The sequence below is a fragment of the Coregonus clupeaformis genome, chromosome 36 (assembly GCF_020615455.1).
Source record: "Coregonus clupeaformis isolate EN_2021a chromosome 36, ASM2061545v1, whole genome shotgun sequence".
Lineage (NCBI taxonomy): Eukaryota > Metazoa > Chordata > Actinopteri > Salmoniformes > Salmonidae > Coregonus > Coregonus clupeaformis.
Genome location: NC_059227.1, coordinates 35,735,479 through 35,752,517, shown reverse-complemented (window position 1 = coordinate 35,752,517; position 17,039 = coordinate 35,735,479). Strand labels below are relative to the sequence as shown.

The window sequence follows — 17,039 nt, the reverse complement described above, 5'->3', positions numbered from 1 at the left end:
TTGTTTAACCGCAGAACTGTCAAATAGCCCCAGCTGAATGCCATTAACTCTTGTTTGCGTACTCAGAGAAGACCTGTGATTTTTATGAGGAGCAACGTTTCAGGCAGCAGCCTCGGCAGTCAACACATGTCAACATGTTTCTCTTCTCAACATATGTCAACATGTCTCATATTTCTCTTTGTGTTGTCTCTGTCTAGCCTCCAGTAAAGGTCAGCAGGAGATCACCATCACTGCAGCTCAGAGCCAGTACTGCTTCGAGGGTCTCTCCCCGGACGCTCTCTACAGTGCCACCGTGTTTGTTCAGACCCCTAACCTGGAGGGCCCCGGAGTCAGCACCAAGGAGAGAACCCGTGAGTATCTTGAGTCTTCAAAACGTTACTTTAAGTGGTGTTTTGTGTTTACTTATACTTTGTTGTCTCTTTGTTAAAGTGGTCAAGCCTACTGAAGCGCCAACACTACCCCCCACTCCTCCACCACCTCCTACCATCCCCCCTGCATGGGCAGGTAAGGAGAAATGGCACCATATCCACCACATCCATAATGACACAGGACCGACCACACAGAACCACACAGAACCATACTGAACCACACAGAACCACACGGAACCACACGGAACCACACAGAACCACACAGAACCACACAGAACCATACTGAACCACACAGAACCACACAGAACCACACTGAACCACACAGAACAACACAGAACCATACTGAACCACACAGAACCACACAGAACCATACTGAACCACACAGAACCACACAGAACCATGCTGAACCACACAGAACCACACAGCACTACATCCACCAATGCTATGGAATATTTGAGCCCCAAACCAGGTATCAGCTTTAAAGAAATAGGTATCCAAAGAAGCTGTTTGTTTGATAAGGTATTGTGTAAAACTTGTTTATGGACTCAGACTTGGAGGACGGGGATTGCGATAGATAAAGAAATGTGCTGTACCACATCAGGCAGACAGTATCTTGTGTTTTGCCAACTCCTTTTTTTGTACTAAGCGAGAAAGCCATTAAAGAGCAGTTCATTTCCAGCCCTTATGGTGACCAAATGTTTCTGGTTGTGTTCGTTTTTTTTCAGGAAAGTATGATCAATTAAACCAATAATTGCTATGTACAGCTTCATTATGTCATTGTTTTCCTTGATGGTTTTGTTTTTCAGATTCCTGCAGACATTTTTATTTTCGAGGTTGTCGACTCTAATTATGATGCCGTTCTCTGTTATCGGTCCTGGTGTTGCAGGCAGCCCAGAGTCTGAGGCCTGCCATGGAATCTATCTAGTGCAGTTCATTGAGTTGTTTTTCTTCTGCCTCAGTGTGCAAAGGTGCCAAGGCAGATGTGGTGTTCCTTATCGACGGCTCGTGGAGTATCGGAGAACAGAGCTTCCGGAAAGTGGTGCAGTTCGTCTTCAGCATGATTGGAGCCTTCGACGTCATCGGATCGACGGGAATGCAGGTGTGTAGTGCTGTAAATAGAGCTGTAAATCGTGGTAAAAGCATGTTGTAAGACTATAATTGTTAGTCAACTTGGTGATAGCTGATAGTTTTAGCATAACATACTACATAGAATACCAGGTACGCTATGACATCATACTACAACTCCTCGTAATGCTCATGTCTGTTTACTTTGGAAACAGGTGTCGTTCGTTCAGTACAGCGACGAAGCAAAGACAGAGTTCAGGCTGAACACTTACTCGGACAAGGGCAGCGCTCTCGCTGCTCTACAACTCATTCAGTACAGAGGAGGAAACACTAAGACCGGTGAGCCTCTTCCCAAACCCAGCACCCACCAACTAGTCTCAGGTTGTAAACGTTACAATGGACACCAACACATTTCATGAGCCTGGTCCCAGATCTGTTTCTGCTCTTAACAAATCCATTAGTGTCACTGGCATGACAATGAGTGACAAGGAGTTGGCATTATAGCACAAACAGACTGTCATTCAGGCTAACGTTTCATTGGATGCAAGCCAAACATGCTTATTCTTTATAGATCCATCCACTGATTAGACATAGTTGTCTATTCAATGTTATCCGATATCAGACTAATTCAATTATAATTTTCATCGACCTATCTTTGTTCTTGATCAGGTGTTGCTCTGAAGCATGTCAAGGAGAAGGTATTCACGTCCGAAAATGGAATGAGGAGGAATGTCCCCAAGGTCGTGGTAGCTGTCACAGACGGTCGTTCTCAGGATGAAGTTAAGAGAAACGCTGCCGCACTGCAGCATGCTGGTAAGGGTTACTGAGTTTGCTAAACAGGAATCTTCCAATCAAACCATCAACCACAACGCTTGTGTTATTTATGTTGTCATTGAAGTATCCACAATCTGTAATTTATTAGAATCACCAATACACATAGTTGGTTATCTGAGTGTGTGAATGTGTTCCCCCTCCAGGTTACAGTGTGTTTGTGGTTGGTGTTGCCGATGTGGATTATGCTGAGCTGCAGAACATTGGTAGCAAGCCAAGTGACAGACACATCTTCATTGTGGACGACTTTGATGCTTTTGCAACTATCCAAGACAACCTTGTGACCTTCATTTGCGAAACAGCAACATCATGTAAGCTTTTTAGGTCTTTATTTTTGTTGGATAACACTTAAAGTATTTATCAGTTAGCGATTCATTTATCTCCCATGAAAATAAACTCTAGAAACAAATGAAACTGTTGCTAATCTTTGATATTATCTTCACAGCTTGTCCCCTGATCTACCTGAATGGATTCACATCACCTGGTAAGTATGCTCAGATTATTAATTATGTGCATCCCAAATTAGAACCAACTGCAGAAACAGCATGCATTATTTCCTCATTATTGTATATGAGGAATTTCTAGAACTTCTTACAACGTCTTAGAACTTCCTAGAACTTATTAGAACTTCCTAGAACTTCCTAGAACTTCTTAGAACTTCCTATAACTTTCTAGAACATCTTATAACTTCCTTTAACTTCATAGAACCTCCTGGAACTTAATAAGACTTATTTACCTTGTGCTCTAGGTTTCAGAATGCTGGAGGCGTTCAACCTGACAGAGAAGACCTATGGCTATATCAAGGGAGTGTCTATGGAACCTGGCTCCTTCAACAGCTACACAGCCTACAGACTCCATAAGAACTCCTTCCTGACCCAGCCCACCACGTGAGTCTGAGATACCATTGTCTTGGATTAGAAAAATCTGGTATTTTCCCAAAAAAGTCCCAGGTATTCCAGGTTTGAGGATTCCAGGAATCAGGAGGGAATAATAATCCAACCAGGATTTCTGGATAACCTGTGCATTTTGTGAAAGTTGCCAGAATTTTGCAAATCTACCATCGTCTCTGGCTTGGATTGGTCAATTCTACATCTTGTGGTTGTATGTCTGCACTGCTTTTTTGAGCTAATGGATTTAAGTGATAATTGAGTTGCAGCACAAAGCCTGCCAGCACTTGCTGTGGATCTCTGGTGAATTACATGTCATTAAAATGCCCTAAGGCAACCATGCTGGAAAACATTAGCTCAAAACCATACTTAGCTGAGAACGATTTGTTAATATGTTCTCTAATAATTCCATATGCTGTAGCTGACCTTGTCATGGCTTGATCGACCTTTGAAGGAAAGCAGCACCTCCAGTAGCATTTGGTCTGCAGAATAACAACATCAATACTTTTTATACAGAAGATTCCAGGAAGTTGCTGGAATTTCGCAACCCTAATACTGTTTGTTCAGATTATAATGATATTCTTAGACTGAAAGCTTGTCTACGCTCAAGTCGAGGAAGACTGAGGACATGGAGGTCAATGCAGGGAGGCAACCGTTAAAAAATGACATGTTTTCTAACGTTACCTTTTTATGGGTCTTTGCCATCCTGTAAAAACAGTATAAACGTCTGTTTGGCACTTGGAGATAGCCCGGGCCACTAACATGACACGTCTTGCCCAACTATGTTCAGACAGACTGTTAGAGCCCTTTCCCCTCTAAACTAGGTCAATAGATTTACGACATCCTGTTAAGTGTTAAGAAGTTATCTAGTTCAATCTGAAGTTCTGGCATACTGTTGGTTTCACTCAGCCCACGTAGCGCAGAGACATCCAACTCCACTGTCTATCTCCTACATCATACATCTCTAAGCGCTTTATCAGTCGCACAGTAGGCCTATCAAATATCCCCAGTCAGCTTAACCTTCCACATAGTTTTACCTCTGTTTTTTACTCTAAGGAACAACATCATCCATATCACAGTGCTACATAAGCATATAGTAATACTGTTTTACCCATTTCATATGTATATACTGTATTCTAGTCAAGTCCATCCTATTCAACTATTGCTGTACATATGCTATTCTATCCACGTATTCTTCAGATATACTATATATTCTATCCACATACTGTCCATAATGTCTATACATCCCATCACATATATACTGTATATTGATGGTAAGTTGATTTTCTAGTTTTTGAATGGTCAGTCTAATTGTTGGGGTTGTGTGGGGGTTTGAACAGAGAGATCCACCCTGACGGACTACCTCACTCCTATACCATCATCATGATGTTCCGTCTCCTCCCGGACACGCCCACCGAGGCCTTCGACATCTGGCAGGTGTCCACCAAGGACGACAAGCCTGAAGTCGGGGTCACCATCGATCGTAAGGCTTTCTAGCCTCTTTGACTTGTGTTGAATGGTTGGGGTTGTGGATTTGAAGGAGTTGAGGATGGAGGGTTACAATAAGGGTTACAAGAGGTTACTGGGGCTGCATCCCAAATGGCACCTTGTTCCCTACACAGTGGGCCCTGGTCAAAAGTAGTGCCCTACATAAGGAATAGGGTGCCATTTGGGACGCTGCCAAATGTGTTGTGTGAGGAGAAGATATCCAGCAGCTGTAGATATCTTTCTGTGGTTCTGTATGATATCCTCTCATGGGATCAGTGAAAGGATTGTAATGGGCTCTAGAGGCCAGGGCTGCATTGGTCTCCCTCAGTAACCATACGCAGCCTCCTCCAACATCCAGCATCCTGTACTAGCTATCTTCAGCTGGCCTTTGTAAAGCCCCAACCATGTTGTTTTATGATGTAGCTATCACAAAGCATATCTGTTTGTGCTTTATGATAAACTGCCCATTGATGATGGTGGAGTCCTGTTTCTAGTTTAGGAGCTTTGCATGACACCAAGTCCTAATGCGACGTTGGAGAGCTATCTGTAACCTCTTTCTTTCTCTCGCTAATTGTTTTTTTCTCTTTTCAGCTTCTAGCCAAACTATATCGTATTATAACAAGGATACGAGGGGGGAGATCCAGAGGGTCACATTCGACAATGATCAAGTGAAGAGAATCTTCCATGGAAGCTTCCACAAGGTAATCACTGACTGCCTGTCTGCGTAGCTGTTGGGATTGGTGGAATATATTGGGTGTAGTGAAGTCAATGGCTGGATTATATAACATCCTGGTCCTGGCAACTAGATTGGAGGTGTGGTACATCAATCACAGCTGGCTCCTTTGTTCTTGCGGTAAGCTTGGCATGTCCCGAGGATATACAGACACCGAGAAGGGATACCTGGCATTCCAAATATGTTATATATTACAGGAGGTGTACCTCCAATACAGCTACAGATGTGTGCTGAAAAATGTCTGCATATGCAAACAGATGGTCTTTGGCTGTAAATTGTAAAACCCCAATGTTACATGATGCATGGATTGTTGTTATTGATGGTGATCAAAACCTCTCAAAGTAATCAAGAGATAGAAGTGGCAATTGATCTTCTATCAGTTTGTTTTGACTTTAAAGCTAATCAAATGGCTGGTTCATGCTAAGCTGAAGTGGTCATGTTTGGTCCAGGTCCAACTCCACATAGGTTGGAGGTTGACCAAATTCCAATTCCTTGGTTGTTGGTTTCCAAGAGGAACTAGTGGGGCAGAGAATTCAGCGGTGTTGGCATATTTGATCACTTGGATTAGCATTAAGTTTAGTAACTGAGTTGTAGCCTAAAGGAAGAGAGACCACTAAAGATTGACTATAGGCAGAGAGTAGTAGACCGTCTGTGTATTAAGAGCAATAGGGAAGCACTCCCCTCTACTGCAGTTTTCCTAACAGCGGGGAATGCGTCCTTTACCATAAGGTCAGAGCAGGGTGCTCATAGGGGCTGTGGACATGACGTACTGCAGGGGATGGTGGTGTGGACAACCCTATTGCACATTTTCAATAGAAGTATTTTTGGGGAGACCATTAAAAGGCACTGCTAGTCACTGCTGGCGAGCTAGTCTGGAAAATATTGGGTCACTGCTATAGCTATTAAACAATGACATCAGAGAGGGAGTGGAATGCCAGGCTAGGGGAGTCTCTCTCTCGCTCTCTCTCTCTCTCTCTCTCTCTCTCTCTCTCTCTCTCTCTCTCTCTCTCTCTCTCTCTCTCTCTCTCTCTCTCTCTCTCTCTCTCGGCACTGCTGCTGTTTCTCTGCCTGGATGTTGGATGCAGGCCTAGTATTGCCTCTGTTGCCACTGGTAGCTAAACGCAGGGGAATTCTTGCTGCTGCTGTTGGGTAGGTGACTCTGTTCTGTGGTTCACCTTCCAGCACGATTGTCTGCTGCATCTGTCCAAGTGTTCCAGCAGGGTTGTGTAGGCCTATATGCTGTATCTGTCCAAGTGTTCCAGCAGGGTTGTGTAGGCCTATATGCTGTATCTGTCCCAGTGTTCCAGCAGGGTTGTGTACATGCTGTATCTGTCCCAGTGTTCCAGCAGGGTTGTGTACATGCTGTATCTGTCCCAGTGTTCCAGCAGGGTTGTGTACATGCTGTATCTGTCCCAGTGTTCCAGCAGGGTTGTGTACATGCTGTATCTGTCCCAGTGTTCCAGCAGGGTTGTGTAGGCCTATATGCTGTATCTGTCCCAGTGTTCCAGCAGGGTTGTGTACATGCTGTATCTGTCCAAGTGTTCCAGCAGGGCTGTGTACATGCTGTATCTGTCCCAGTGTTCCAGCAGGGTTGTGTAGGCCTATATGCTGTATCTGTCCCAGTGTTCCAGCAGGGTTGTGTACATGCTGTATCTGTCCCAGTGTTCCAGCAGGGTTGTGTACATGCTGTATCTGTCCAAGTGTTCCAGCAGGGCTGTGTACATGCTGTATCTGTCCCAGTGTTCCAGCAAGGTTGTGTACATGCTGTATCTGTCCCAGTGTTCCAGCAGGGTTGTGTACATGCTGTATCTGTCCAAGTGTTCCAGCAGGGTTGTGTACATGCTGTATCTGTCCCAGTGTTCCAGCAGGGTTGTGTACATGCTGTATCTGTCCCAGAGTGAGAGCATATGCCAGATAGAGCTGATACTGGCCACAGCTTCAATCAGTGGCAAAGCCTGTCTGTCTCCCCGGGCATGTCTCCTTTACTGGATGGAACATGACAGGAGACTAGGCGGTTTACTGCTCTCACTGGGGACAGGACCTCAACCACACTTCTCACAGTGACTCTCACAGTCAGACAGCCAGACAGTCAGACAGCCAGACAGTCAGACAGACAGACAGACAGACAGATAAACAGACAGTAATGAGCTGGGATTGATTAGTGTAAGCGCTTTTCACTTGTAATTTTCACTCAGTCAGTGGAGAGGTTGACACTTTATTTTGCAGAGTGGCAAATTGCACATGTATTTTTAAGAGGTAGATGACTGTCAGTTACAGAGCTAGTGACTTATAGAACGCACTTCTCCATCCCTGCTTCCAGCATATGCAGCATAAACAAACATGATTTAGAAAGGCTAGCTTGAACCCAGACTCTCACTCCCTTATTTGATTGATGTCCTGATTTGTTTTCTTAGCCATCTCTGGCAGGATTATGAAAGTGTTGTGTGCTTCTAAACAACCAGGTTGCACTGCTTCAACGCAAGGCTGATTTACATCCATCTAATCAGTCAGGAAAGAGCTAACTCAGTGTTTGAATGGTCTTAGTTACCGGCGACGATCCAAAACTCCCTAAAATGGGTTTAACAGACGTGCTCTACTCAACAGGACAAATCCTGTGAGGATTCTGAAGGAATTCACAGCCTCCTGTGGGTATATTTGGTTGAAATACAATACCATTCTATCAACCAGTAAAAAAAAAACTCACTGCTACTACTGTATAAACCTTCTCTAGATGCCCTTCTCGGATTACAGTTTGAGTGCTTGGTTCTCTCGCCAGTAACCCTCTCTTTCAACCGAGATTAGGTAAGTTTACAGTAGGTTTTGCAGACACAGGATTCAAACTCTAAAGCAGTTACTTAGACCATGATTGATAGTTGTTAGGAATCATGCAAATATGAATGTCTATAAAGATGATAAATGAGTGTTGACATACCCTAACAGCTTGACTCTGCTTTTCACCATTCGACATCAACGTTTCAAGGGTTTAATTCATTATCGAAAAACATTGTCTTGTGTTTGGAAAATATTATAACAGTATTATGCCTATCATACCAAACAATACTCAAACAAAGGCATATGGATTTCATGGAAGCTTAAGTCAATGAACAAAAGGAAAACCATACAGATGTAGGATCTTAATTTGATCACCCTGTTGCAGGACATTTAAAACTTGTAGTGTATTTTAGGTTTAAAAAGGCTTGATTTTCCCTGTATCAAAAATTTCCATTAATTGTAATCCACATAATTATTCACATTTCCTGTTGCTGCAGGATTATTTTCCTGCTCTAGTAAACTGGCTCAAATTAAGATCCTACATCTGTACAGTATATAGTCCAAATGGATAGAGAACCCCCAAGACGTATGTATGAAGAGACTAATACGCTTTAGACGATGGTGAGCATGAGGTCCGAGAGAGAGAGAGAGAGGACATGATCATACTTGGACGGTAGAAGGTCTGGCATAGGGAGGTGCCGTGTAATCTGTCCCAGTGACTGACCGGAGGTCAAGGGAAACCTGTAACGTGGACGTCACGTCAGTGAGCTTAGAGGGAATGCCATCTTTAACTGTGCTCCATCTTTAACTGTGCTACATTTTTACCAAGATAGGGAAACCTTGACCAAGGGTTTACCTTTTGGTCATTATAGCTTCTTGGCATCTCTTTTCTGCAGGTTAAACTATCAGATTTTTATTGGTCACAAAATGATTTGTTGTATTGCTCTGTTTGAATCGCTCAGTCATAGTTTCTAACTCAGAGGTCTCCCAGCTAGTACATATGGTTCCTTGGAAGTTGTGGGAACATACTTTTTTGGTTTCTCATTGGATCTGGGAACGAAGCCATACCTTTCCTGACCAGTAAAACTGAAAGTTTTTTTTTGGGGGGTGGGGGGGTTGCAGGGAGGTTCTGAGAACGTTTTACTCTGGTTCCTTGAAAGTTTTCCTGGGAAGTTTTATTAACCTAAAAACCTTTAGTGAATGTTTCAATAAGACTGTTAATGCAGTGGGATAAATCAGGGTCACACAGTGTTTCTTGGTAGTCTTAAACAAATCTACTTTGAAACAAAAGTATACACCTCACACACATGATTATGGGCTTAAAAAAAGAAGACACCTGTACCATGTCAGATATAGAATTGAAATGTATTACATTTTGAGTTTAATATTACACTTTATATACATCACAGAAGTATGAAATATAACTAAACTGTTTGATGTAGAAACACCGGATTTTCTGCATAAAAAAAAAAAAAAGTGTATTAATTATGAAATTATTAAGAATATTAATACCATTCCACCCATGAGATCATTTGACTGCAGGAAAGGGCTACTAACACTGCTAGCTTATTTGGGGTTAACTTTTTTGAACTCCAAGCACAGATAGGACACATGGAAATTAATTTCCTTAGGCATTAATCATGCAAATATTAATTTTTTTATTGTGACACAGCATCAGTGAGATTCAAACCTATAATATTCTGTTGTCTATCTATGGAATTAGTCCACTGCACCACCAGGATGGAGCTAGCATGCCATGTTTTTTTACGCATACAAAGCTGTTCATTAGGACCAATTCAAACAGACCCCATTTCAAAGGAAACAAGCACTCATTAAGATCAGCTGTGGCCAATTAGTGGGCGCGGCCAACACACTTAACAAGACACTTAAAAACACACTTAACAAGATAGAGGATATAGAGAGTTTTGTTGATGCTGAGAACAGAATATATATGTTTTTAAATAACATTCTAAGAACGTTCTCTGAACGTTACTAAAGTTTTGTTGTGGATTTTACTGAAGGTTTTCTTAACGTTCTGAGAACAGAATTTATGTTTTTAAATAACATTCTTACAACGTTGGAAAGTTTTCTTAATGTTCTCAGAACAATTTGAGAACCTGACTTTAAATAAGCCATGAGTGAACCTGTAGGAACCGCTATGCTGAAGGACTGAAATTCACACAGAAGAACGTTGTTTCTTCACATTCTCTAAACTATTTGAAAACATCCCCAATGTCAAACCAGTTGGAGAACGTTCATAGAACATTACCAACATTGAAATGAAATGTAACCATGTTTGAACTTCTAGGAAACGTTCTGTTAAAGTAATGAAATACCAACAAAATAAAATAAAATTGTCAAGTTCCTTAACTGTGCTGAGAATGTTTCAAAGCCAAGAAACTATCCTGCACCATTCCCAGAAAGTTGTGGGAAGGTTGTATGCAAAATAACCATAGGACAACCATGCTCTCACCAAGCGCTAAGAAACATATGGTTCCCAGATTGTTATGTGCTAACTGGCCTTAAACTGAACTGGAGACTGTCTGAGGCTGTATAGAGCGCTGTCTGATGATGTCATTTCCTCTTGTGGAGTTCATAATTTCTCCAAGTTGCTTTCTTAGGGTATATATTTACCCTCTTGCTGTCCAAAACAGACTCACAGTTTCCATAAATTGCTGAGCGTGCTCCACTGTCTGTCTGCTCGCTCTCCCGGAAGAATCCTGTACATTTCCAACGATGTTTGACCACAGTGAATGAAACCGCATGTGGTTGCCAAATCTCTGGGACTGACTCCATGGCTTGGTACAGTAGCATGTTGCCTGCTAAGTAAGAATGTGAATGAACTCCCCAGAACAGCAGCTAGCCTCTGAAAGCTTGGCAATAGAGGGAGAGAGTAAAAGGGAGCACTTCTTATGGCACACCACAAAACTACATCATCAGAAGATGTGGTGAGGTCGATCTGAGTAAAAAATAGCAACATAGTGCATACATTGACTCTGTGAAACATAGTGGTGGAAAGAATCATCCTTGGTGTACTCCACAAACACTTTAACCCCATCACCACAAGTAAATGAGACAGATGAATGGATGACGGTGCTCTATAAATTGTTGGGCAAGCATTTTCTGCTGAAAACAGCTGATCTGGTATTTCCTACTGTGTTTTACCACACCAGATTCATCTTACTGATGATATTACATGCTATATGACTAATATATGTAATTAACAGTTAATACATTAATACAGATTACTTTTTTAACCATAATAATGTATCTTATCCTGATAACACTTTTAGGACACTGTACATCCTTAGAACTTACAGTGTTAGCTATCAGAATGTGTTGAAATCGTGTGGTGTGCTCTTATTATTTTTTTCTGGTCTACCTCTTTTGGAGGGAGTCAGTGAACACCACATCAATGAGAGGAAATAACACATCCACATACACCCTGTGTCTCTGTGCTCTATTGTCAACCCCAGATAACCCAATGATTTTTAGAGTTTCAAGATAGAAAGCAGATGGTCCTAGACGAAAGTATGTCCTGGACGAAGAATGTAACAACTCTCAATCTTTTCTCTCTACAGCTCCACATCCTTGTTTCCCCCACCAAAGTCAAGCTGAACCTCGACTGCCAAGAAGTGGCGGACAAGGAGATTAAGGAGGCTGGAAAAACATCCACGGATGGCTATCAAGTTCTAGGCAAAATGTCCAAGTCCATCGGCTCCAAAGGGAAAACTGCAACTGTAAGTGAACTGTCATACAACATCAAAGCATATGGACCTACAGCCCTAGCAGCCTACAAGCAAGTCAGTTATAGTACCCCTGTGTATCTGAGTGCTGTTGTGACAGGAGGAAGCCTTGAAGCTTACTGTCTCCAACATAGTGCACCCCAAGTGGAGTGTGCCTTAGTTATCCTTATCTGATGCTCTGTGGGCTCGCTGTCTGCACGCTCTCCTTGTTTTCTTACTTGGTATTTTTGGATGACGAGGAAGTATCAAAGACACATGTAACTAACACTGTTTTCCTTTTTTTCTTGTTCCACAGTTCCAGCTCCAGATGTTCGATATTGTGTGCAACCTGGGCTGGACAAGCAGAGACAGATGCTGTGACCTTCCATCTATGGTGAGTAAGAGCAGCCTCAGTGGACCTCCGCTGAAGTTTTCCCTAGGTACAGATCTAGGATCAGCTTCCTCTCCGCCAATCCTAACCGTAGCCCATTAGTGAGGGAAATGCTAAATGTATCCCAGATCAGCGTCTAGGGACAACTTCACCCTACATCTGGATCTCCCTGGAGTGGAGAGGCGGGCGGTACAACTTAACAGACGCAAAACAAGCATGAATATGCGTGTGCACGTGCGTATTAGACACATGCTTCTAATGCTTGTTGCTTGTCTCATCTTTTAACATGGCTGTTAACAAATGCATATCCATCCCACATCTCTTTAGGACATGCTTACATCATCCTGAACACATGAAGAAGAAATCTGATTTTCCCAACGGTCAAATAGTGTGCAGACAGGGAGATCAGTACATTTCACTCAACCTATGGAAAAGCGATAGCAGCAAAGCTTGGCATGATTAGCACTTGACTCTACCACCCCTATGCAGTTGTCCTATCTAATATGTCAAAGACAACACTGAGTGAAAACGTGCCTCAGTGCAAAGTACATTTCTGGCAGCGGAAAAGGAAAGTTAGTCATTCAGTCTATATAGAACAGGAAAACTTTAAGCCACCTGTTTTTTCTTCTTAAATTATTCCAACTCTTGGAAGACTCCCAATGGATGTTTGTGAAGCACATGAATTAGACTGTGCTATAATTATGGTCTCCTGTCCTGACAGTTAATATAGGACAATGACTGTGTTTAAATAGCCCAACTGCAGCTTCAAACACCTTTTGTCAAGGAGAGTGTGTCACTGATTTGCAGTTACCCTTCCCAGCTGCCCCAGAGCGGAGAAGCAACGGTTATCAACTGTAAAGGCATCACAACTATGAACAGCCTTCAACAATACGCAAATCAAACAACAAACAATGCCGAACTGTCAAGACATTGTCAACATCAACTCTCGTTACACGTTTTACGTGGTGTTTTTAATGTACTGTACTGCAGGCTCTGGTGTTTTGACCCTGGGTCCTATGCCTCAATGTCCCTGTTCGATCTGGACTTTCTCACTTTAGTCCAACCAGAGATATCCATGAACACGCCTCTGTTTCAACAAATAAAAGCAGCTTTTGTTTTAAGAACCCCACGATCACTGTTGGTTGGACACCCAGAATGTAAAAAAAATATGTATTTTATGTCTTGTGGGTAGGACTTTCAACAATGGGCTTCCTGGAAGCTCATGATGTCCAATGTCCACAGGATCGTTGCATGAAAACAGCTGTCTGATTGAGTTGTTCTATTGAAATATTGCTCTCAACTAGAGAGCATGTACTTCATCTCTTGTACTGTCTTCCTTGACATGTACAATACTACTGGTACTAATAACATATAATCAATCCAAATAAGCCATATTATCCTGTAACCTCTTGACCCTGCCTCAGTTTACATTTACATTACATTTCTGTTGTTTAGCAGACGTTCTTACCCAGAGAGACTTACAGTCATGAAGTCTGTAAGTCTGCGTACATGAGACTGGCTGAGAGGAGTACCTGCAGCTTAATCAGCATCTCTGCAGACTCACAGAGGACTGGGTCTGTGCTTTAGGCCAACTCCTTCCAGTTATCTCAGCTCACAGCCGTACTGTGCCTGTCTGTTTCCTTTCCCTATCAGAGAGAGGAGTCCAAGTGCCCGTCCCTCCCCAAAGCCTGCACATGCACCTCAGAGAGCACAGGACCCCAGGGACCACAGGGGGCAGTGGTAAGACACATCCTCTACATCTGCATCTCAAACGGCACCCTATTACCTAGGCTCTGATAGAAAATAGTGCACTATGTAGCGAACAGGGTGCCATTTTGGATGCACACTCCTTCCCTATCTCTGCTGCAGGCCAGGGGGTTCTAGTGATCTCCTTGATCTGCCGATCGAAAATGATATTTTTGACACATTCTTATTTATGACTGTACATATCACTCTGAAACACATTAATTATGCAGCACCGACTGTACAATGTACAATAAAAATTGGCCTTTATTTGTTTTTAAAAGGGCAAACCAGAAGGAAACTACAGTAGTCTGCATATTATACCTATGGAGCCCCCAGGGAGGGAGCATCCATCCTGACAGCATCCTGACAGATGTCGCTCTGGGTCTGGATTTCTGGACACTCCTCTCTCTCACTGTGTTGACTTGACAAATGCTTTTCCTTCCCCAGGGCGCACCCGGTAGCAAAGGTCCCCGGGGTGAAAGAGGGGAGACTGGCCCGGCTGTAAGTACCTCACTAACCTCACCTCTCAGATTCCCTCTTTAGGGCTGCAGGGTTACCTTTTAAAGTCATAACCGACGGCAGTCATAAAGTGGTCAAGGTGTTTGACACAGTTTGGAGAATGTGGAATATTCTGTCCTTTAAATATTTTTCTGCTCTTGATGAAAACTGAGAACGGTTTACAATTTCATGGCTTTGATGTGGAAGAAACACATCTGAATTCACTTATTGGGAATGTCTTCTCGAAATTGAGTGAGGCTCGGTTTGACAGTGCAGGCATTCCACGGTTTCTGGTGCCTTCTTCCACAGATTGCAACAGTAGCATTTGACTGCGCTACTACTCTCAGTCTGGAGATATCAATAGCAACATTCTTTCCAGGTCTAATTCATTCTTACCTCTTGTCTTTGTTTCTCTGATAGGGTCCAATTGGACCGCGTGGAGATACAGGATTGCCAGGACCTATGGGTCTGCCCGGGCCTCAAGGACCTAGCGGGCTGTCTATTCCAGGAGAAGCCGTGAGTCTCTCTCTCCCACTAAACACACCACACTCACACACTCCTACACACACTCCCCTCTCCCCAGTCACTGCTGCACATAGCTCGTTTACAACAGTTAAACGTAAATCCCACGATGACTCCACACACCAAATAGGGATCATTTCGGCCATTTATTATGTAAGGAATTTACAAGCTGCGGAGTAATTGTGGCCAGGGCCTGTTGAGCCTGCATTCCTTCATGTCTGGGGCTAAACGTGATATCTGAGGCCTTTAAACCAGCCTAATCTCAATGCAGCTACATAAATCACCACTGGGATTTCCTTCTCTGAAACGCACCCAAACTCAAGAGAAATGTCTCATTAACAATGGCCTGTTTGGACATCACCAATATACTTCCACACATCCCGCACACAACTCTCATCATAGTGTGTTTATCTTGGGTTACACAAAGACAGATTGGCAGATATTTTTTATTATAACTGTCACCCAGGTTAGCATGTGTTGAATTAAGAGGCACTATTATGTTATCCACTGAGTGTGAATGGGTTTCTCCCTCCGCTGTTTCAGGGCCGCCAAGGACCGAAAGGCGAAGCTGGTGATTCTGGGCTACCTGGACAGAAAGTGAGTGCGGCTTTGGCTTGTGGACCCAGCTGTGTTTTAGAACAGGAAACCAGAGATAATTCACGGGGTACAGATATGCTACTACTCTGGCCTCTCTCCACGTGGCAAGCCACAGACAATATTTCATATGAGGAGGACTCACAAAGAGGCAGTAACTAACAACAGGTTGAGATTCCCGAATTTGGATTTAATCTCTCTTAAGTGAGTGGAAAACCAATCACCCTGGTATACAATTCCTCTTAACCAGAGGCTTCTAGTTAGGCCGTCCACATTTGGCCTTCCTCCTTGTGTCGGTTGTTGTACTATGGTGCATAAAAAGCTGATGAGGTGATAAAAAAATGTAAGAATAAAAAATCTGGTTTCATGGAGGCTATATTTTATAACGTACCAACCATCTATGATAGATGGCATAGCTACACAGAACATCATGGGAAATGACCATCTGCTCACATAACGAAGCTGGCTCTTCTATTTAATCAATATTGACAACATTCAATGATTTCCAGGCTTAGCTTGTGACTTTCTACACAACAACAATGCACTTCCATGTGTTCTCAGATGTCTGCATTTTAGAGATCCTCCGAGATGGTCTCCATTACACCGACAACGCCACAAACAAATAGCCCCTCCAGTCCTTATATATAAAATGGCGTCTTTGTATTTCTAGAAATAGCCCACTTCTTTTATTTATAGATTTAAAAAAGAGAAGAGAAGCGTGTCTAAAAGATGTCTACTAGAAAACTCAGAGTATTTCAATGCCGAGTCAATTCTGATTTAGGAACCAAGCCCCCACCCTCCCCGTATAAAATAAACTAAACCTCAGTTCGGAATTAATGCAGCTGTGTTCATGCCACAAGACCATGGAGAATGAATTACCCAGTGTAAGATAATGATTGATTCCAAGATAAAAGCCTTGGTGAACCCATCCCCAAATTGATTGTGGGTAGTGTTTGCAGGTGACCATGCTAGAACAGATGCTGTAGCAACATGCATTTAATGACTTGCAGAGTACGCAGCCCTGTTTTATAATGGCCAATAAAATGGATCTGGAATATATTATGTTCCCTGTAAATCTTATGCCAAAGCATCAAAGGCGAGAGAGGATTGACAATAAAAAAGTGAGCAGGGTTTCAGAGCAAACGTGAAATAAAATGGAGATTTACTGTCTGACACACGGAAAACTGGTGGTGAAACAAACTGGTTTGAGTTGGTTGCTCAAAGGTAGGTGACCTGTGTTAACGTGGGCTGTGAGAAAAAAAAGTCCAGCTCTGAAGTGGGCTGTGTTTCTGTATTTTTCCCCCAGGGTCCACCTGGGGTAGCTGGGACCATCGGCCCAATTGGACCTGCTGGACCTAGGGTGAGTCAATAGGCCATTGTCTAATGATCACACAATGTCTAGGCCTAATGTACTTCATC

The 17,039-nt window shown here is 42.9% G+C and overlaps 1 protein-coding gene across 1 annotated transcript in view; it reads left to right on the top strand.

Moving 5' to 3' along the window:
- The window catches only part of LOC121552893 (collagen alpha-1(XII) chain), a 126,460-nt gene that overhangs the window by 102,066 nt on the left and 7,355 nt on the right, over positions 1 to 17,039 (top strand). Inside the window, exons 58-74 of the mRNA XM_041865986.2 lie at positions 198 to 350; positions 430 to 504; positions 1,328 to 1,467; positions 1,649 to 1,772; positions 2,103 to 2,246; positions 2,411 to 2,575; positions 2,710 to 2,748; positions 3,013 to 3,151; positions 4,492 to 4,634; positions 5,231 to 5,340; positions 11,726 to 11,884; positions 12,186 to 12,263; positions 13,914 to 14,000; positions 14,454 to 14,507; positions 14,925 to 15,020; positions 15,570 to 15,623; positions 16,927 to 16,980. Of these exons, the coding sequence (XP_041721920.1) occupies positions 198 to 350; positions 430 to 504; positions 1,328 to 1,467; positions 1,649 to 1,772; positions 2,103 to 2,246; positions 2,411 to 2,575; positions 2,710 to 2,748; positions 3,013 to 3,151; positions 4,492 to 4,634; positions 5,231 to 5,340; positions 11,726 to 11,884; positions 12,186 to 12,263; positions 13,914 to 14,000; positions 14,454 to 14,507; positions 14,925 to 15,020; positions 15,570 to 15,623; positions 16,927 to 16,980 (1,814 nt within the window). The remainder of the gene's footprint in view (positions 1 to 197; positions 351 to 429; positions 505 to 1,327; positions 1,468 to 1,648; positions 1,773 to 2,102; positions 2,247 to 2,410; positions 2,576 to 2,709; positions 2,749 to 3,012; positions 3,152 to 4,491; positions 4,635 to 5,230; positions 5,341 to 11,725; positions 11,885 to 12,185; positions 12,264 to 13,913; positions 14,001 to 14,453; positions 14,508 to 14,924; positions 15,021 to 15,569; positions 15,624 to 16,926; positions 16,981 to 17,039) is intronic.